Raw genomic sequence first — 21,178 nt, 5'->3', positions numbered from 1 at the left:
AAGCACACAGTGTTCACTGGTTACAGTGTTCATTTTGCAACTACACTGGGTAGATCAAGAGATTCCTATGTGGGGAAAACATAAATTATTGCTACAAAAGGGAAACTAACCCCTGGGAGTTAAGTGGGTTCTAGCCAAGAGCAAGATAGAAATGATGGCTGCCCAACCTTTCATTCATCAGGCTGCTGCAATCCCCAGGCAGAGGGAGAGCCTGCCCAGGCAAAAATCCCTGAGAGGGGCAAGCCACCAACCCCGGGGACCCTGTGTCTCTGTTTTCTTCCTCATTCTCTCAACTAACCCAGCCTGCCCTTTTTAGCACTTTCCAGCCCTGTCTTCCCCTCTCACAACTCCCCTTTGAATTTTTTCAGTCCAAAACTCCAATTCCACTCCACCAACACTTGTCTCTTCAGTGTGGCAAAACTTCAGAGCCTCTCATGAAATGAGGATGGAAGAATTCGAGCTGAAGAATGAACTCTGGGGTGGGCATTTGGCCTAGTGATCGACACACCCATATCCCATATGGATGCCCAACCCTGACTCCAGATCGCAGCTTCCCGCTGAAGTGGGCCCTAGGAAGTAGCATGTTCCCAGATCCCAGCTTCCGCCTGGCCTGGCCCCAGCTGTTGGGAGCACTCTCTCACTCCTGTCTCAAATACGTCTTTAAAAATTCACTCTAAGGCAGTGGTTCTGAACCTGGGGTGGCTCTGACCCGCACTCCCAAGTGGGGATGCATTTGGCATTGTCTGGAGACCGTTTTGGTTGTTACATTTGGGGAGGGTGTTACTGGCCGTCCGGTGGGGAGAAGCCAGTACAATACGCAGGACAGCTACACAAAAAGAATCATTAGGCTTCAGCTGTCAATAGCGCTGAGGTTGAGAAACTCTGCCTCAAAGAAAAGGAGACAGTTGTCCGTGGCTCCAGGTAAGGTCTGGGAAAACGAGAAGGACTGTGGCAGTAGTCAGTTGGCTCCTCCACCCAGCACAGTCACTGTTCCACAACTGAGCTCGGGGGCCACCTTCCTTCTAGGGTTTTCCACAGATCCTTCAGTCAGGTCTAACTGCTCCTCCTGCGCTGTGTTCAGACTCTTAGCTTATCCCTCATTGCAGGGATCCTGTGGCATCGTTGTCATCGTTTGCATCCTGTGTCTTCCCCCAGCAGACTGCAGAGGTCTGATTCTCCAAACCAGCCTCGTGTTGGAACCACTTGGGCAAAATTAAGTAGCACTGATGCCTGGGTCTCGGCTCCCAAACAATGATTTCATTTATACAGAGTGTGCCTCTGCCTCTGGATTTTGAAAGCTCCCATGGTGATTTTGGTACACGGCCAGGGATGAGAACGACAAGTCTAGGCTTGCTTTTCCACCTCAGAGTTGAGTCTGTCCCTATTTGAATCCTAAGACCCAGTACATATTAGGCGCTCAACACATCCTGGGTGACTTTCCCTGAACTCAACTCTATTTCTAGTCTAGTAATTAAGATTAATGACTTACAAATATGCTAAGTAGCATTCCAAACTTTGAGAATAAAGAACTGTCTCCTATCACTAAATGGGCTGTTACTGCCCATCTAAACATAAACATGAAAATCTTCCCAGGTCATTGATATCTTCTGCTTTTCATTTCCCATAAGCGATATAACTTTGAAAAGGCAGGAAAGTGTGATTTTCATCAGCAGGTCACAGAATTGGCATAAAGGACATGAGCAACGTCCCTGGGCTCTATCATCACTCTAGACTCGGTGTGCCCCGAGGATGCTGGACATCCACCAGTTGGAATCGTGATGTCCCTCTCTGCCTAGATGTCGCTGAATCATCGGAAGCAAACAAATGCTAATTGGAAACAGGACCTGTAGGAAGGGATTTTTTTTTTTTTTTAATACTAGGGAAGTTTTAACTTTTTAGTGTTGTCACAGTCGCCAGGTTTAGTTCATAAACTCACAACAGCCTCATCTGTGAGGGAGTAGCAAGGCTGAGTGTAGGTGAATTGCATATCTGATGCTAGGCTTCCCTGGCACAAAGGCAAGGACTGGAAGGATCCGTGACCAGGGACAGTCGAGTAAGACAGCCTCCTGGCCCCCGCCAGCCTGCTGAGCAGGACTGTGACCTCCTGTCCACCTGAGGGGCAGCTCTGTGGAACGCATTTCTCTTGCCTCTGCTCGGTCTTGCTCTTTCGTAACAAAGATCTCTGACTTTGAATCGCCAATGCTTCATGAAAGCACGCATACCAAGTGGCACATGCGGAGTCTGACTGTGGACCAGTCTTTCCACCATGCTGGATATGAAGCCAGATGAAAACCCAAATCCCAGTTCAAATGAAGCAGTTACAGAATCTGAGCATCACAGTGAACAAACTTAAGGGGATATTAGCTGATGATAGGTGACTATTGTTAGTTTACCAAAAACTCAAAAGCCAATCAGCTCTGTAACACGGAGCTCGCTCGCTCTTCCCTATTTTTGGTTTCCAAAAGCAGACATGGCTCAATGACTATCTTTCTATTGTTGATGTCTGAAGTGTTAAATCAAACAGCAGGTTACTCACTTCAATTCACTTAGAGACAGCATTCCATTTAAAGTTCCATTAGCTCTATCTTGATTCTGTTAGAAGCATAAAATCATTAAGAATAGAACAAACATCACTGGTGTGTCTTTCTTTTCTCACTTTTTACTCTCCGATAAGAAGTTGCTCTTTGGTTTTGGTAGCCACTGAAAGAATTACATCCCCAAAGACTGGCTCTTAACTACACGGAATATTGTCTGTCAGACAATTAAATTGCAGTTACATAGATAAGGGAAAGGGGAGGAAAAGTGGTTCTCAAAAGTTGATCCATAATGACTGAACAAGTTTTCATTAAAAAATATTCTGAATCAGCAGCTCTGATGTGCTAATTGCTGTCTTTCCTCATTTCCAGGCTTCTCGGAACACTATTATAAAGATCTTGCGTGAAAGGTCCCAGATTGAAGTAACAAAGGGAAACTGGACAGTAGCCATCGCTGCCTCCTAGCACCCAGCAGGCGGCAGGAGGTCAGGAAGTATTCACCAGATGAACAAACCATGTTTGGGAGCCTCTGACGGAGTCTGGGTTACAGGAAGACCGAGAGCCCTGTATCTGTGCCCACCGTATGGTGAGCCTGCACAGAGTCGGGCGATTCTGATCTTCGATACGTGTAGTTCTGGTTGCTAAGAGTTTCTCATAGCTTTTCAAATTTTAACTGGCAATGGAAATGCATCACATTAACACTCTTATTCAGGAGTAGCAAACCTAGTAAAAACTAGGATATGATTAACAACAAAATTCCCTGGTTATTCATGATTCCAAGCCCTTACCACAAAGCTGGGGGACTCCAAGATATGTTTCACTTCAGTTTGGTCAGAAAAATAAGTGTGCCAAATGTTATAAGTAATCTGAACCTTAAATAATTCTCTTTAAAGAATAAATCTTGAAATACACATGAATTTGCCTTTTAAGACTGCAATAAGAAAAATGTTTAAAACCTACCTGGGTATTGTTGCTTTCTTCATCATACTGAAATGTTATTTCACCTCGAAAAAATGCTGAAAAGAAGTTTCCAAAAAGAAATTTGAGATTTGTACCCTGACAGCTCAAAGATTAATATAACATGTGAAAAGATTATCAAATTGCTTTGCAAACATTTCCTTGGATTCTTTGTTTTTATTTATATTTACTTCTTAATCATTAAGTTATTCAATAATTTTTGGAAACTATGAAGCATAAGTTTTATGTGGGGATTCAGAAAGACAAAGTTTGTTCCCTTATCAACAGGACTGTGTTTCCCTTAAAACTGCTAACTGAGGAACTGTGGCTCTCACACTTTAAAAAAAAAAAGTCATTTAAGATGTTCTAGTTGCAGGTACACAGATAGAGGGAAGGAAAAAGTGTTCTTGGCAGTTAACCAGCTTATGGAAGTCTACTTATTCTTTGCCAGGTTTTTTTTTTTTTTTTTTTTTGTAGATTTCGCTTTTGAATACAGCTACCAATTGCAATATTTTTCCTAGGAACAGAGTTGAGAACTTAAAGGGGGTGCAGGGCAAATTCTTTCTTCATCTGAAGAACTCAATGCAGCTTTCATTCTAGAAACTGCAGAAAATTCTCTTAAAATGCTCACTTTGGGAAATACTGAACTCAATGCCATTGAACCTGTATGCTGCATGGTGTGTTCCTAGGGGCTTTGACTCTGGAAACAAATACAATAGAGACTTCTAAGCAGAAGAATGTGTCAGGAACTTCCTAAATTTGCAACGACAAAAACTGGTCTGTTGAGCAATGGGGTAAGGACGGCATATCAACTTAAGCAGGGTTCAGCCAATGTTTACAGTAATAGACCAGTGAGTAACACTGGAGGTTTTGTTTTGTTTTGTTTGTTTTTTTTTTTTTTTTGACAGGGCTAGACAGAGAGAGAGGTCTTCCTTCCATTGGTTCATCCCCCAAATGGCCACTACGGCTGGTGCACTGCACTGATCTGAAGCCAGGAGCCAGGTGCTTCCTCCTGGTCTCCCATGTGGGTGCAGGGGCCTAAGGACCTGGGCCATTCTCCACTGCCCTCCCAGGCCACAGCAGAGAGCTGGACTGGGAGAGGAGCAACTGGGACTAGAACCTGGTACCCATATGGGATGCCAGCGCCGCAGGTGGAGGATTAGCCAAGTGAGCCATGGCGCCGGCCCCAATACTTGAGGTTTTGCAGGCCGAATGGTCTCTGTTGCAGATACTGACAGAAGCCACAGTCAATACATAAATGAATGGGCATGGCTGTGTTCCAATAAAACTGTACTTACAAGAACAGGTGGCATGCCATATTTGAACTATGGGCAGCAGTGTGCCAATCTCTGAGCTAGAGGGTTGAAGGCCTCCTCATCTCCTCTTTTCCCAAATCCCAAAGTACAACAGACTCCCATAGCAGAGCACCCAGTGGTCCATTTCTACTTGAAAATGGTTAACGAAGTTGCCAGAATGATTAACATGACCTATCTCTCAACAACTTTTCCACTGAGAATGGCAACTTTTGTGTATTAATACTGAAATCTCAATTAACACAGTACATAATTATTAAAAGTAACATGTGATATCAGCATGGAATTAGCCATTAAAATCTTGGCTTTTCAAAAGCTTGCATGTGTGTGTGTGTGTGTGTGTATCGGTGTGCCAACACCCACAATCCCATTCTTTCACATTCTCCTTGAGTACATAGTGAGCTTCACAAATGTCCCAGGAGCACAGTAGCACTATAGCAATCAGGAAGTCACCGCTTACTGACCCTCAGCTTAATTCTTCCTGGTCAACCCCCAGTTTCTTCACCAGCCTCCACTTCCCTTAATGAACCCAGACTGGAACCTGGAAGGAGTGAAAGTTTCTAGTTTCTGGCAGGATATGGTGGGATTTCTGCTGCCAAAAGAGTTGGTTCCCTGATGAGGTTGTTTTCACCAGACACTAAAACAAATGGTCAATTCAATCACTTAATTGCGGAAAACATTACTGCAACAAGCTGCTTGGCACCCGTTATTCAAGATGACCAGTTTTTTTTTCCCCCTACACGTTTAATTTTCAAACAGTTATCAAACATCACATAGACACAACACTGAACTAGACGTTAGTCACCAAAACGGAGGAAGCTCAAAAATGATGATATTATGGGGAGGTCCATAAAGAGGAGGAAGGGGGAGAGAAGAGTTATACAACGCACGAAAATGAAATGGATCCAAGAGGTTTTTTCTTTAATCAAAACCAGCTAATACCTTCCTCTCTGTCTACATGGAAAGCTCGAATGAGCAAATCTCACATTTACACAGTAGAAAGTGTTTAGGGAACATTCTGTCAATAGGAAGTTTTTCTATTTTCTAATTTATCCAACTTAACTAATTTTACTTGAAATTGTCACCTATGTTTTTCCTACAAATTATTAAATTGTTAAAAGGAACAGAAAAAATGACAAACATTCCTATAATGATTGTTTACCATTTTGTGACTTTCGCATCATAAAATACCATGTTGCCTTCCTCTTCTCTCTTTCTGCCAGTTTTGCCCTGCCACACCATATTTTTCTGTTTTTCACATTTGCTTTCACTGGCTTTAATAAGGAAAGGAGCCCACAGAGCCAAATGAATGTGAGAAAAGTGTTTGTTTCATTCCTCTGGCCCACAGAAAAGAAAATATCCTTATTTCAAAAATAGAATGTTCTCAGGAGATTTCCATCTCAATTTTTAAAAATAGTGTAAGTCTTAGTTAGGAATGGCAAAATGAATACATTATAGACACTCCTGGAATTGGCATCCATTTAAACTAGGTATATGTGAGATTTCTACTTTCTAGCAGGCCAACTGGTTTTATTTTTAGCAAAAGAAAACATCTGGTTTCAAAGCTATTATACTTAAGGTCCTATGGAAAAGCTTGAGGGATTTATATAGAAGTGACCTTTCAATAATCAGTAATTATGTTCACAAGTAAACTCTAAGGGTATGCATTGTACATTAAAGTGAAAAGTATCTGTTGTAGAGCTTCATGTCTTTTTAAGATTTATTTTATTTATTTGAAAGAGTTACAGAGACAGGTAGAGCCAGAGAGGTCTTCCATCTGCTGGTTCACTCCCTAGATGACTACAATGGCCATAGCTGAGCTGATCTGAAGCCAGGAGTGAGGAGCTTCTTCCAGGTCTCCCACATGGGTGCAGGGGCCCAAGGACTTGGTCCATCCTCCACTGCTTTCCCAGGCCACAGCAGAGAGCTGGATTGGAAGTGGAGCAGCCGGTACTTGAACCGGCGCCCATAGGGATGGGGCCTTAACCAGCTGAGCCACAGAGCTTCGTATCTTACATTAAGGAAGTTAATCCAACCTCTTGCTAGACAATGGGAAGAAAATTTGTCATATCTAAAATTTGTTTTTGGTTTCACTAGGGACTCTGAGTAGCTAGGTGTTATGAAAAGAGCAAGAGGAGAGAGTTGCACACCGTACCCCATCAGGAGAAAAACAAGCCATTTTTGCTATGGAGCTAATTTTATCGGGTAGTGCATATCAGGCACAAGAACTAACCTGAGTCATTGCAGATGGAGGACAAATTGCAGATATTTTTCTGAGGTTTGATTCCTGCAAAGAAAACACAACCCAGCCGGTTAAGCATGTGAACATTCACATTTACAGATTACATTGTCAAGAAAATTCACGAATTTAGGTATCAAATATGGACCAAAATATTAATAAGCTGGATATATTGGCTGGATGAAGTCCACATGACCAAATGAATGAGTTTTCATTTCTTAGTTGGTCAGCTATGGAATTTCCCTACTACTACCTAGTATGTCAGTGTCTGACCCCTAACTCCTCTGTCAAATTTCTTTAACCCCTTCCAAATTAGCCCATCTTCTGTCCAGTATAAACATGGCACCATGACCACAAATCAAATAGAGATTTGAAGTGGAATGGCCTTTAGCCCACAGAGCCTCCTTCCTCTCCTGGGTAGGGGAGCCCATGAACACCCTAATGTTGGTCCCAGCCCTTAAGGCCAATGTATGTAGGAAATATCGTTAATGTCATGATATCATCTTATGGGCAAACACTAGAAAACTGAAAGTACGTTTGCTGAGCACCTAACATATTCTCTAGGCTTTAGGGAGTTCCAGATACAGACCTTGCCCTCTAGGAGCTTACAATCCAGTGGGTGATGCTGGCCAGTAAATAAGAAGTTTTAGTGAGGGCACAACGGAGTGATGGCCAGGACCATAGAGCACACAGACATGCAAAAGAGGCAGAGGTGAGTGGGAGCTGAAATGAAGCCGCATTAGAACAAAGACCTTCACGCACACTAACCTGAGAAACGCTTTCTCCTTTGGCGACAGGGGAAGTGTACCTCACCTTTGATGTAAAAAATGCTCAAGGTTCATTTCTGTAAGAATCTTTCCTTCATTAGTTGCATCTTTTTGATGAAGCATAAGAGATGCGCAGTACACAGGAGGAGCAGATGCTGATAACGTACTAAGCAAGGGGAAAACCTTTTCCATTAAGGGATATCTGAGTCTCCTTGTTAGGCCTTGTTTGGTCAGGGTTATGTATGCAATGCCCAATTGCTAGCTTATTTCCATTGTACATTATGAGTCCTTAGTTCGTTCACTAACCTTTTCATTCTATCATCTGTCATCTTTCTCTAAATTGTTGCTGTACCTCCACCTTTAGAAATGAGTGTCTTTTTGCTGCTCATTAATAGAATTTTCTATTTCTGGGGCTCTTATCTTCCGTCTCTCCCAAGTACACGACCACTGATCACTCCTGAAGAAATGATCATGAGGAAGAAAGCTTCGTTTGTCAAGGGTCAGATAATATCTTAGGCTTTTGTGTATCCATTTGGTCTGTGCCGCAGCTACTCAATTCTGCTATTCTATGTAGCAAAAAGTAGCCATAGAAAATATGCAAACAAATGGGCATGAGAACATTCCAATAAAACTATAAAAATAGGCAGTGAACTAGATCTGGTCCATTGGCAACAGTTTGCCAGCCCTTGCTTTAAGTCCAAAGCCATTGTTAAGCATGTCTTGTGTGCCTCACCTTGCATCAGGTACTCAAAAGTACGTCCCCTCTTTGATTTAAAGAGTTGAGGTTGACCTCTCCTATCTCCCATGCCTCTTCATGTCAGAAATGCTCATGTAATCAACTGTCTTTATTTGCATGCACGTTCATGTTATCTGTTTGCTTTGTCTCCTCTTTAGACTAGAAGATTCTTGAGGATGGGCACTGTGCCTGCTTGTTATTAGATAGTCCCCAAACACCTAGTTCAACTTCAGGGACCCCGTGTATAAACATCTATTCGTCAAGCAGATTTTATTCTTACAAAGTAGGAAAGTAGGAAAAAAGATAAGTCATTAACACCAGCCATTTCTTTAATTTTATTTAGTCATAAAAAAGCTCAATATTGATAATAAGTCATACCTGAAGCATTGAAGGTTTTTACTATAGTGATTTTAGTTTTTTCTGTAAAGAAGCAATTTAAATATTAGAGCAGAACTGTTGCTTGTTTTTAAAAAACAATTTGCCATGAGTATCACTTTAGTGAAGTGCTACAAAAATCCTACTGTTGACACCTTTAAGACGCTATCGGTCCTCAACAACAGAATGAACAGGAACCACATACATGGATCATGTAGCATTGCCATGCGGGAATCTGGGAGCTGGATTCCCACGTCTACCCAGTGAGATCACACCTATCGCATATTCCACGGATGTGTAATTCTACTTAAGTTTCCACGTGCTACTGCTAGACCAATGAATGAGAATTCGCATGTCATAAATGTGGAATTAAGTTGCTATAAGAACTTACAGGAGACAGGTTGTAAAGAGCAAGTGACTCAGAGTAAAAACTAATATGAAACAGTACACATGAGATCTAAAATATCGCTAGTATGCAATCAAGTGTCCTGCTATTTTAAGAGTTAATGCTGTTCCCATCATATTGACACACAAAACTATTCTCAGAACAGTTGAGGCCATCTAACTATGGTCGCAAAACAAACCCATAGCAGGACCAGGACTGTTCAAGGTCAAGGACCCACAGGCAAATATTAACATGCTTGTAAGGAAGACACCCTGGAAATAACCTGCCAACACACATGGGGACAGAGGCCATGGTTCCTTCCCCAGATAATGGAGAATAGGTTCAGAAATCCATGCTGTGAGGGTGGCCGGTTAGAAAAGACTGTGTTCAGGACACAAATTTGCAAAGATGGGCAAATTCTAAAGAAAAGGGCAAGCTCTTAGAGACTCACTTGAATGCTGACATTACCCTAGCAGTTTCAGAATCTTCACTTGTGTGTGCCATGTTACTGATGAGTTTGTTTCAATATGTGACGCATGGACAACAACTGGTGGCAATTACAGAGGCTGATAGCATTTTGCTTTATGATAAATGATCCCTTCAATATATTATTTTGTTTGCTCTGATATTTTCTTTTTAGGGCAACCAAAACACAACTGTGGAATGAACTTTTGGTTTTAGTAACCAAAGTGCTTTCAAGGGAAAATGTTCAACCTCACTAATAATCAAGAATGAAAAGTAAAACCTAAGGAACCGAGGGAAAGAGTTGACAATATATGACATAGTCTCAGCAAAGGTCTGGTGACACAGTCATCTGGCAGGAATGCTGCTAGGTACAAATCTTCTAGAAGGTAACTGGGCAGTAGCTATCAAGGGCCTTAAAACAGTCATACTGCTGACCCATTTTGTCCAATCCTTGGAATGTGGCCTACAGAAATCAAGGATGAGTGCAAAGATGTTGGCACCAGGATGCTCATTGCAACAACTTCTATTAAAAAACAAAACAAAACGGCTTTAATGTTCAACACATGGTACACAATGGAATATTAAGTCATGAATAGAAAGGGATATTGGAAAATACTTACAATTTAATATTATGTCAAAGGGTAAGATGAAGACAACCTATGTAAACTGATTATTTTGCCAAGGACATATACAGAGTATTTGCATATAAAAATACATCTATGTGATACTAGATGGAAATATACTGAATGGTTAACAGCAGTTCTAGGAGAGTAACATTAAAGATGATTTCTATTTTCTTTGTATTCCTCTATATTCTCCATTATTATAAGCTAATAGGTATCACTAGTCAAATCAGAAAAATAATAGATGCTATCAGAAAAATAATAGATGCTATTTTAAGTGGAGTGTTGTGGCTGTAACAGTTTAGAAGTTTAGGAGTGTGGTGAGCAGAGAATCATAGGTCAATGTCAACATTAGAGGGGTAATAAATCAGTAGGTGAAGGCACAGGAGAGTAGGCAAGGAGACCAAGGAAAGCTCTTTACTAACCCAATGGACCACACAAGTGAGAAACTCAAGCCACAGAACACAAGCCTATGACATGAAAAATAACTTGACATTACCTGTTTTGTTTAATGTAGATAATACGCTTGATGTGGCATCTGCAATAAAATTCAAAAGTTAGCATAACTAATGGCATGGTTAATAAACATGCACCTTCCTAACTCCTTAAATGTTTTGGTTCTTTCTAGATCTAGGAGAAAATTTTGCAAAATCCATCTGTAAAGGTAGTTGAATATGATGTTCAAGAACTCCAAATTTAAGCTTGAACTATTTAAAATTGCTTTATAAGAGTGTGCCACTAGTAAAAATGTAAGAAGCATCTCTAGGGCTATATATTAAAGTAATCGCTGTCCATCCCCTCTTCACTCCCCATTCTCCAATCCCCAGAGACAAAAGTCCTCTCATTTAAAATGTTTCCTGAAAGCAAGTTGTGCGTCTAATGTACAGCAACACTTACAGTGATTGACTTTAAGTAAACTCATCTACACTGTTTAAAATGTTGTTCCTCTTCCCTTCTGTTGTGATAAAAGTCCCACAGGGATGTGATAGTTCCAGCATCACTTCTAACTTTCGTATATAGCCCTGTGGGTGCTTGCATTTCTCACACTGGCATGCTCTTATACAGCAATTTTAAATAATTTTAGTTGAAATTTGGAGTTCTTTAAACATTACCTTCAACTATTGGGAAAATCTCATTTGGATCCTGCTTGATTTACAATCAAACTTTATTTTAACTGATATTTCTTTAGTAAATTCTAGAATGATTTTCATTTAATCTGGGTGCAATGTTAGGAAAACGAATCACACACACATACACACAACGGGACCCAAGACTGCTGCCAAAGCTAAACGGAAGATATTGTTTTTCACTGTAAAAGGTCATTGTACATAAAAGTGGCAACATTTGGTCTTTCCCACTGTGCCAAATACGAATTTAAACCAGTTTCGGTCGGTATGAGCTGCATCTATGATTGCTTAGCTCCTTAACCACCAAGACCGCGGTGAGACTTTCACTAAGAGGTTGTAAAAGGTGCTGGGGTTTGACCACAGTGAGATGGGAGGCAGAGGGGAGGGAATAGAATGTGCTGCCCTGCCCACCTGCCTCTGACACAGCCCAGTTCTTTGTCCTTGGCTCTAGCCTGATGAGGATGCCAATTACTTTTCCATTTCCTACTCTTTCAAAATTGATAAAACCGTCCACTGAAAGGCTGCCTTTGGACGCTCCGTGCCTGCAAATCCATGCTGAATCATATTGAAGTCACTGGATGTGCTCTTCACATTGAAACAATCTGTCCTGTCAGACTTGCTGGCATCGTGTGCGAGATCAAGTGCAATAGCACTCACAATGTGATCTGTGCTGCTTCTCTAACATTGATGGGAGAGGGGGTCTTCTTTCGGGATTGTAAGAGTTTATCATTCGGCCAGAAAGCCGCAGTCACTCTTGAGGGTTTTGGTTATTGGCAACTATCAATATCTTCAGAAATAATGTAGAAATTGAACCCTCCAGCCTCATCCATTCTATTTATATTCACATTCAGAGTTTGTAGCTTTCACTTGCTTCAGAACAATTCTTACCATTGAGACTTGTAGTTTGAACCTCTTTTTGTCCCAAGGAGAAAAACAAGGTGAAAGTACAAGTCAAACCAAAACTTAACAAATTGGGCCAAATCTAGGTTTAAATGTTTTCAAAATCTTGCCTGGAGTACCATTGGAGTAGGGAACAAAACCGACAAGAGATGATTCAGCTGCAAGAGAAAATGACAACGAAACATTAAAATAATAACATAGAGATAATTATTAAATTTTTAAGGAGTTAGAACTTTTGAGACAATTATGGAAAGAAATAGAAGCCATACTAGCAGATCCATCTGTAAGCCCCACAATCACTTTGTGAGCATGCATTTAAAAACAAATTACGTGGGGGGGGGGGGGGGGCTGGTGCTGTGGCGCAGTGGGTTAACGCCCTGGCCTGAAGTGCCAGCATCCTATATGGGTGCCAGTTCAAGACCCAGCTGCTCCACTTCCAATCCAGCTCTCTGCTATGGCCTGGAAACGCAGTGGAAGATGGCCCGAGTCCTTGGGCCCCTGCACCCACATGGGGGAACTGGAAGCAGCTCCTAGCTCCTGGCTGCGGATCAGCATAGCTCTGGCCATTGCAGCCAATTGGGGAGTGAACCAGCAGATGGAAGACCTCTCCTCCCTCCCTCCCTCTCTCTCTCTCTCTCTCTCTGCCTCTCCTCTCTCTCTGTGTGTAACTCTGACTTTCAAGTAAATAAATCTTTATAATAAAAATTGGGAGGCAGAGACCACTCCCATTCACTGGTTCACTGCCCAAATGCCTGCAAAGGTAGGGGCCAGACCAGGCAGAAGCCAGGAGCCAGGAACACAATCCAGGTCTCTTGTGTGAGTGGCAAGGACCCGAGTACTTGGGCCATCATTGCTATCTCCCTTGGCAGGAATCTGGAATTGGCAGCCAGTGTTGCAAATCAAACCCAGGCACTCCAACGTGGGATGTGGGCATCTTAACCACTAGAGCAGATGTCTGCCCCCAGGGCAGTGAGTACACATAGAATTGGTATTGTAGAGGAAGGGGCCTGAAACCTACGATCACAAAGTCTGTGCATGGAATCTTATGGAAATGAGTTTGAGAAACACCCCAAAATATAAGAAATGCTTCTTTCAAGATTTTTAAGAGTTCTAGGAAACATTTTAAATAACTGCTTGAGCCATAGAGATGAAATATATTGGTACACTGGCTCCATTCTGTTAGAATGATGCCTACTTCTTCCAAGTAAACTTGGGATTTTAAAAAAAAGTTTCTGCCACTCAATACTATCCTGTTGAACACAATTTCCTGGTAAGTTATTTTAAAATATGGCTGCTACTAAGACAATCAAGCTATAAATTTCCAGGGGAATAACTCCATTTATATTCAGAGATCAATCTGCTACACACACTATGCATATTGAAGTAGTGAAAAGATCCAATGGCTTGACCTCATCACGAGAAAAGCCAACAAACATTTGACAACTCAAATGAGTTTTATACCAAGGAGCCTGGTTTTCAGCCTGGAGGGACCAAATCTGGGTGTGTCGGGGCACTTGGCTGGCCTGTTTGAGACTGCTCATGCGTTGCCTGGAATGCGCACACACACCCTGTCCCACATTATTGCTTCCATATTTTGTCACTTCATGATTTTTTTTTTTTAATTACCAAAGGTATGTCTTGGGAAAGACAATTTCCGAAGAGCAAGACTCACAGTATGGATACGGAATACTTTGCTCTTGGCACAGAACAAAATAATTGATTTAACGTTTTTAAATGAATGATTATTAATGCTCCCAAATGTTGATGCCTGGAGACATCAGGCATAGAAAGAGGCCTGTGGCACATCTACCCATGTATCCCTCGGTGCTACCCCTGGCTCTTGCACTCTGGCTTCAGCAGCTCTCCTCTGGGACAGCCAGAACCCAGGCTGTAACTAGATCTGCTGGGTTCCCTAAGGCCCCATTCTCCACTGTAGGCAAGCACAATTTTGCAGGCACCACCATAGCTAAGTTTGCTGGAGGCTATTCTACCAGGAGCAAACTATGCGACCACTGCAGCCTGGAACGTAACGACCAGAGAGCAAATTGGCCCAGGGAAAGATGAGCTTGGCTCTGGGGGCCCGCAGGCCTGCTTCTGATCTTTGCCTCATTACTCAATAACTCATAGTAATGGCAGTTATTATTTATTGAGGCTTGACTGTGTTAGGCAATGTGTGACAGTTCATCTTCACAACTACCCTACAAGGCAGGTACCATGCTTGTCCCCAGTTGACACCTCAGGGAAGTGAGGCACTCGCCCATCGTGCAGCTAGCAGTGAGGTGAAGAGGGGTGGTCGGAGTAAAACCCCAAATAATCTGGCTCCAGACACTGTGCCAACACGAGCCTCAGCTGCCTCCCCTGTGACATGAACACGACAGTTCTCACGCTGCAAGACCGAGAACGAGGAGTGTGCGTGAGAAGTAGCAGCGATTATTATCAAATTGTTTGAAATAAATGAATCAATACTACTAGAAGCTCCTTTGCACACAACAAGGGATAGAATGACTCGCTTGTTACCATAAAAGTCTGTTCTGGAAGCTAGGGCACAGCAGAAACAAGACGCAAGTCAGCCCACGTGCTGCTGCCTTCATGGGACATGGCGCTGGAAGCTGATCTTGGAACAGTATCCCCACTGCCCAAGGCTTCACGCTCTCCTCAGCTAAGGGCTGACGCGGGGCCACTGTCCCCCACGGCGCCATTCCAGCTAGCAGTCTCGAAGCCTGGTTCAGTTCCTGCTCCCTGCCGATCTAGGGTCCAGTTGTTAATTTGTCCTCACCTTACTCGACTTACAGCACTAGTGAGCGCTGAGCCCTTGGAAGCCTTTTGGAAAAATACTCCCTCGGCAGGGAAACGGAGGCACTTTACGAGAACATCGCATCCCTTAAGTACAAGAACATCTGGCACGTTTGTGTTCTTGCTTCTCTGTGGGAGATGTGTGAACTTCGGCACCAAAAATAATGGAAGAATGGAAGCGGCCGCCATAAGGAAAGCCAGTTTCTTCCAGTGACTCCCTCTCCAGCTTTGCCCAGGAAAATGGAAGGACTACTAGGTCTGTCCTCTTGGCTACGTTTGCTACTGATTTCTCGGGTGCAGACTGCATGACCTAATTAAGCTTCTTGGAGGAAAACCCAGGTTGCTGTGTCTGACTCCATGCCACATTTGTGTGAATTTTTAAAATATTTTTCCTGAAATTCCCCGAAGTCATTTTAAAAAAGTCTTACCAGATGGCGATAACAGACTGGAGTTATCAGCGATTTCTGTTGAGGAAAAAGGTGATTTAGATTAGTGTAGTTCACGTACCGGTTTGCAGATTAGCATCTTCGATAAGAGTGAATGTAAAAGGAGTTGCAAATAGCTACCGAGAGAGGGCAGTATGTTGCTTTACTATTTTTCACCAGCCTGATCAGTCCTTCTTTTCAAGTCTATGAAGACAGACCTCTGGTGAAGCATCCTGCAGGTTTTGCTATATAATGGTTTAGTTTATTTCAAACTAAGAATGATGACTAAGAACTTCAGACGTTGGCCAGTACTCACTAAAATGTGTAAATTTCCACCAACTGTGTCCTTTTTAGCACGGACTTTATACCTATTAAAGCACTTCTCTCTTAGGAGTTAAACCAGATGAGTGGGCTTGGGGTGCAAAAACTACAAGAGCTACCGAGTTTCATTTTGGGAAGAGGTTCAGATCCAGTTCTTTTTTTTTTCCTGTGTGAAAAAATAATACACGCTTATTAGAAAGGCTTTGGAAATTACAGATAAACAAAATGCAGAAAATAAAAACCACTGATAATTTTACCACCCAGGGATAAATGATATTAACATTGTAGCTTATTTTCTGTGTGTATGTCTACATATGTAAACAGATATATGCATGCATGTGCGCATTTGTATGTATAAAAGGATTGTATCACAAAAATACTTACAACTTGATTTTTCTCATGATGGTATATCCTGGACATTGTCTTTTATCATTAAATAATTTTCCACAGCACCATTTGTGATGGATGCCCAGTAGTTAATTGACTGGTTTTATCATTTATCCATATAACAAGTTACCTTTTAATGGGTATTTTGGTTTGTACCATTTTTCATGATTATAAACAACACTGCAGTAAATCCTTTTGGTTAAATTTTTGCACACATACTTGGTGGTTTCTTTTAGAAATTTCAGGAATTTGGATTGTCAAAATGCCCTACAGAAAACCTGAACCATTTATATTACTATCTGCTGCATATGAAAATGTTACTTCCCCAAACCCTCACCCACATCGGGTGTTAAATTAAAAAATGTTTCCAATGAATCTTAATGAATGAGATGGAAGAGGGAGTAGGAGGTGGGATGGGAGTGGGGGTGGCAGGGCGGGTATGGGGGGAAGAACCACTATATTCCCAAAAGCTGTAGCTATGAAATTTATATTACATAAAAGCTTTCAAAAATTTTCTCAGAATAATTTTCAGTGTTATCCTTATATATAAGGGATCTTCAAAAAGTTAATGGAAAATGTATTATGAAAAAACTATGCATGGATTTCAGTTTCTACACCAAAATAATCTTTTAATGTTTTAATGTACAGTCAGTAGGAAAGAATGAATATGGAAACTAAAAATTGCAGAATGAACACACCTGGTGGCCTCTCGGAGCCCATTTTCCTGAAGTGACGGCAGATAACTGGCCATTTCTGGATAATTAGTCACAGTTCTGCCTGAAGGCCGAGCCAAGTGAGTGCTCGGCTTCCCCAGTCGCCCTGCAGCCAGCAAGGCAGGCGTAGGCAGAGTGGTTTGCCTTGATGCCCTCACTTAGCTGGAATTATCTGCCCTCAGTCTCTGTCCTTCAATAGATCCCTCACAATACTCTAATGTTCTACCAATCAAAGAGTTTGGAAACAAGCATTAATTTCAAAAATACTCTGGGGAGCACTAAGGGGCAATCAGACATTCACACTTTAGTGTGAGTTAACGTACATTGGCTAAATTCTTATCTAGCGACAACTTGCCACAATGAGGAAGAACACTGGGGAGAGTCCACATTCAACACGGGCTCCTCTGAGCACACCAGGTGAAGGTGGAGTTGGGCAGGTGCATGACAAAGGCAAGGAGCAGGGTGAAGGCACTGGGCAAAAGTTGAGTTGCACAGAAGAGGGAGGCAGCGTGATGTTGCCATTTGTCCCAGTGGCTGACCAGAGAGGCACCCACGGCAGCAACCCTCTGCTGCGAAATCGCGTAACCAGAGCTGTGTCCTCAAATGCAAAGGGCTGACCTGAATTTCCCCTCTCTCGGCTCCTAGAGGGCATGGGTGCTCAAGAATAAAGAAGCCACAGCAGAGAAAGGTTTCCTGGGAAACTGACAAAACTGGGCTGCCTGCCATCCCAGGGTAGACAGGTTAGACTAGTATGCACTCCAAGGTCAAGCGTTGACACTCCATCAAAATGCGGACCAACAGCTGGAGCAGCGCAGCCCACAGGCAAAACAGGTCTATTCCATCACGGGAACCTACAAGGCTCCCAGCAGCTCTGAGAAAAGACCGCAGTCTCCTCTGACGCTTAGCTTGGACACCCCTGTGAGGGGCATAGCCCAAGGTGACATTGGCTCCTCACACAGGCAAAGGCAACTTTATGTCGGGTATCTGGCCCACCGAAGCATGCCCTGGCTATGGGCTGCATCAAGTCGACCATTCACCTGGCATCTGCACATCCATTATTTAACTTTGCCACTACGTCCTCGTCTGTTCTGTGCTGCTATAATGGAATACCACAGATGGGGTAACAGAGCAACCACAGCCGTTTAGTTGGCTTGTGATGCTGGGGGCTAGGAAGCCCAAGATCAAGGGCCACGTCTAGTGAGGTCCTTTGTACTGCACCATCACATAGTGTAAGGGCAAGTAAGTGTGAAAGATGAGGGTACTCCTGTGCTAATGGCATTGACGCATTTACAAGGATAGAAACCTCATGAACTGATCACTTCTCAAAGGTCCCACCTTCCAATTCCACCACAATGGCAGTGAATGTCAACATGAGTTTTGGAGGAGACACTCAAACCACAGTACCCTGTATGTTTTGTTTTCCCAACTAGGTGCTAAGTTGTTTGTTGCTTTACTTATTACCCTCTGCGAATCCCGTCCAGTGTCTTGTATGTGGTAGAAAAAACTGGCATGCGAAACAGTGGGTTAAGTCACTGCTTGCGATGCCAGCATACCAAATCTATGTTGCTTTGTGTCCTGGTACATCTGCTCCCAATGCAGCTCTTCTGCCCTCCCAGGAGCATCAGCAGAGAGCCCAAGTCCTTGGGCCCCTGCACGCATGTGGGAAACCGGGATAGTTTGTGCTCCTAGCTTCAGCCTGGCCCAGACCTGGCTGTTACAGCCATTTGACAAGTGAAGCTGTGAGTGGAAGATACCTCCTCCACCTCTTCCCCACCCGCCTTTGAATAAATGAGTAAATCTTTGAAAATTTTTTGAGTTGACTGGTGAAATCTCTAGCAGTCAAGACTGAGTCAGGAGCCTACAACAGGTAGTTCGCAAGCAGAAATTTAACACAGGGAGTGGTGCCAAGGTGAAAGGCTGGAGCGATGGAGAGGCCAGCAACAGTAAAAAGGTGCTGCTGCTTCTAGGGCTGCATGACCAAGGGAGGCGGGAGGCATAACCAAGTGCCAGGGAGCAGCCACAGCACCGGAGCTGAGACCACGAGGGAGTCTGCCCAGGGAGACTGGAGTCATGGAGGAGCCACAGTCCCTCGTGGAAATGCCAGCCAAATCCTGCTCTCCGCTCTCCTGATGCTGCTACCCACTGGCCACATCTGGCTGGAAGCCGTTTGGCAAGGGGATGTGAAATATACTGCAAGGGGTCAGGTCTCTGTGCAACAAAGCAAAGGAAGGGAAGGATGAGGGATGGATTTGAAAGTCACGAGACAAATGACCTACACCGTGTCCACAAATCCTCCAAGGACTGCTGTCACTCAGAATCCCGGTGTGGAGGAACGTTCTAACCGCCAAGCACAGCAAACACTAGACTTGACAGCTCTTAGAAGGATCTGCGCGAATGTCTGTCCCAATTCAAATTGAAAACAACATGGAAAATGGCCATCGCGAATCCCCATGGCCTTCAAGGCCTCCAACGGTGACGTCAGTAATACACCCCTGTTCATTGTTCTTTTCTTACTGATGCCCTTGCTTCTTAGGATCACCTCCCAGATAAATCACCTGCACGCAAGCCACGCAAGAGCACGTCTGGGTGTTCCTGAAGGCTTCCTTTTTCTCCGCACCATTTGACACTGCAGTAGGTGTGAAACCTTCAAATGGGGAGATGGTTGTCTTGCAGCTGTGACTGGGGTAAAACTAACGAGAAGTGGCCTGTAACACAGCCACCCTTAAGTAAAGGCTTCATCTTTTAGGAGTAGATGTAAAGAGGATACGATGAACTGACCCTTGGGTGACTGAGACCCAAGTGTCTTATAATCTGGGGGCAGTGCTCCTCTGGATTGAACTACTGTCCCATAGCAAGATGGTTAAAACCAAGCTGCCACGCCTGGGCACTCTTATATGGGAGCCCCAAACAAAACAATCATTTTGTTGTTATTATATTGGCTCTTCAGGACTTGGGACGACGGCCACTCTTCCAGGAAGAAGCATTTTCAGTTTTTACTACAGAACCAAGAGAAAAGTGACTGAAAACATTGCTAATTCGGCACATCTGAGACGTGTTTACTTGAGCTGTAACTGTCTCGCTTCACGCTGCTCAATAAGTTCGCTTACATAACGTCATCTTTAAAAGATGACATCATTAAAGAAAACTTGAGCTCTTAGCTGATGGAACTTGGCAAATGGCAAACGATTAGCAGTTCGAAGGGGACTTTGGCCAGAATGGGAAGGTGACATGCGTTCTTGGTCCCTGAGCCCCTGACTCCTGCTCTTCTCGCACCTGTGCATGGTATCACTCGCCAACCCCCTTGGCCCTTGTCTCTCCAGATCAGGGGTTTATGGATCGCTCTTCCCCACCCTGCCAGGGCCTATGAGGTGCATTTTCGATGTCCATAAACTCCCTGAAAGAAAATGCAAATTGGTGTGCAGTTTAGATGCTTGAGAGAGTAGAGTGGCAAAGGGGAGTCTACCGTTCCTTACCAAGCACCTGTGTGCCATTGTGAAGACCAGGTGCTGTAGAAATCATAACTCACTCAGTGCTCCTGACAACCTTCTAAGATAAGTAGCCCCATTTTACATAAGAGGAAACTGAGGCACAGAGCAATCAAATCACTTACAAGACGACTGAGGAAAGAGTAGAACTAGGATGTGAGCCAGGCTCTGTAGCCCCACTGCACTGGGTTGCTTCTCATCTTGGGCTGTGCTCTAAACAAGTGAGGAGCCCCCAGACCTGCTGGCTGCCACCTCTGCCAGGAGGGGTGCACTCTTTAGGAGGCAGTGAAATAACTTCTGACAGGCGAGGCGTCATGGACCATCATCGCCCCTTCCCAGTGTCCCTGAAATCAGACACACAGCCAGTCCTCTCCGGGCCGCTGGGCAAGGCCAGCGCCGGTGCAGAATTTCGGCTGTGCTCTTCCTTTGAGGAAGCCAGCCACGATCTGTGTTCAGAACGATGGTAGCTTCTGGAACTACTTCAGTCTGAAGCCCTGTAAATGTTGCTGGCAGGACTGGCTTTTATGGAGCACTCACAACACGGGCGTCCCATCCCTGCTCCTTGGTGGAATCGCCCCACCATCCGCAGGGAGCAGATGGCTCTCCACCCCATGTTCTCCCCTCAGTCAGCCG

The 21,178-nt window shown here is 43.6% G+C and overlaps 1 protein-coding gene across 16 annotated transcripts in view; it reads right to left on the bottom strand.

Annotated features, from left to right (window-relative positions):
* The window catches only part of ADGRG2 (adhesion G protein-coupled receptor G2), a 105,828-nt gene that overhangs the window by 27,704 nt on the left and 56,946 nt on the right, over window positions 1–21,178 (bottom strand). For 3 of the 16 annotated variants that reach the window (XM_062183182.1, XM_062183194.1, XM_062183186.1), the window contains exons 4-12: window positions 15,643–15,678; window positions 12,541–12,579; window positions 12,410–12,433; window positions 10,894–10,932; window positions 8,925–8,966; window positions 7,812–7,856; window positions 7,038–7,091; window positions 3,495–3,550; window positions 2,537–2,592 (exon numbers count right to left, since the gene is read on the bottom strand). In XM_062183182.1, coding sequence (XP_062039166.1) covers window positions 2,537–2,592; window positions 3,495–3,550; window positions 7,038–7,091; window positions 7,812–7,856; window positions 8,925–8,966; window positions 10,894–10,932; window positions 12,410–12,433; window positions 12,541–12,579; window positions 15,643–15,678 — 391 coding nt within the window. Of the gene's footprint in view, window positions 1–2,536; window positions 2,593–3,494; window positions 3,551–7,037; window positions 7,092–7,811; window positions 7,857–8,924; window positions 8,967–10,893; window positions 10,933–12,409; window positions 12,434–12,531; window positions 12,580–15,642; window positions 15,679–21,178 lie in introns of all 16 variants that reach the window. The other 13 variants (XM_062183185.1, XM_062183189.1, XM_062183197.1 and 10 more) reach the window with 8 other exon arrangements.

The sequence above is a fragment of the Lepus europaeus genome, chromosome X (genome assembly GCF_033115175.1).
Source record: "Lepus europaeus isolate LE1 chromosome X, mLepTim1.pri, whole genome shotgun sequence".
NCBI classification, from domain to species: Eukaryota; Metazoa; Chordata; class Mammalia; order Lagomorpha; family Leporidae; genus Lepus; species Lepus europaeus.
Note: the sequence above shows the minus strand (reverse complement) of the source record. Positions and strands in the feature narration are given on the sequence as shown.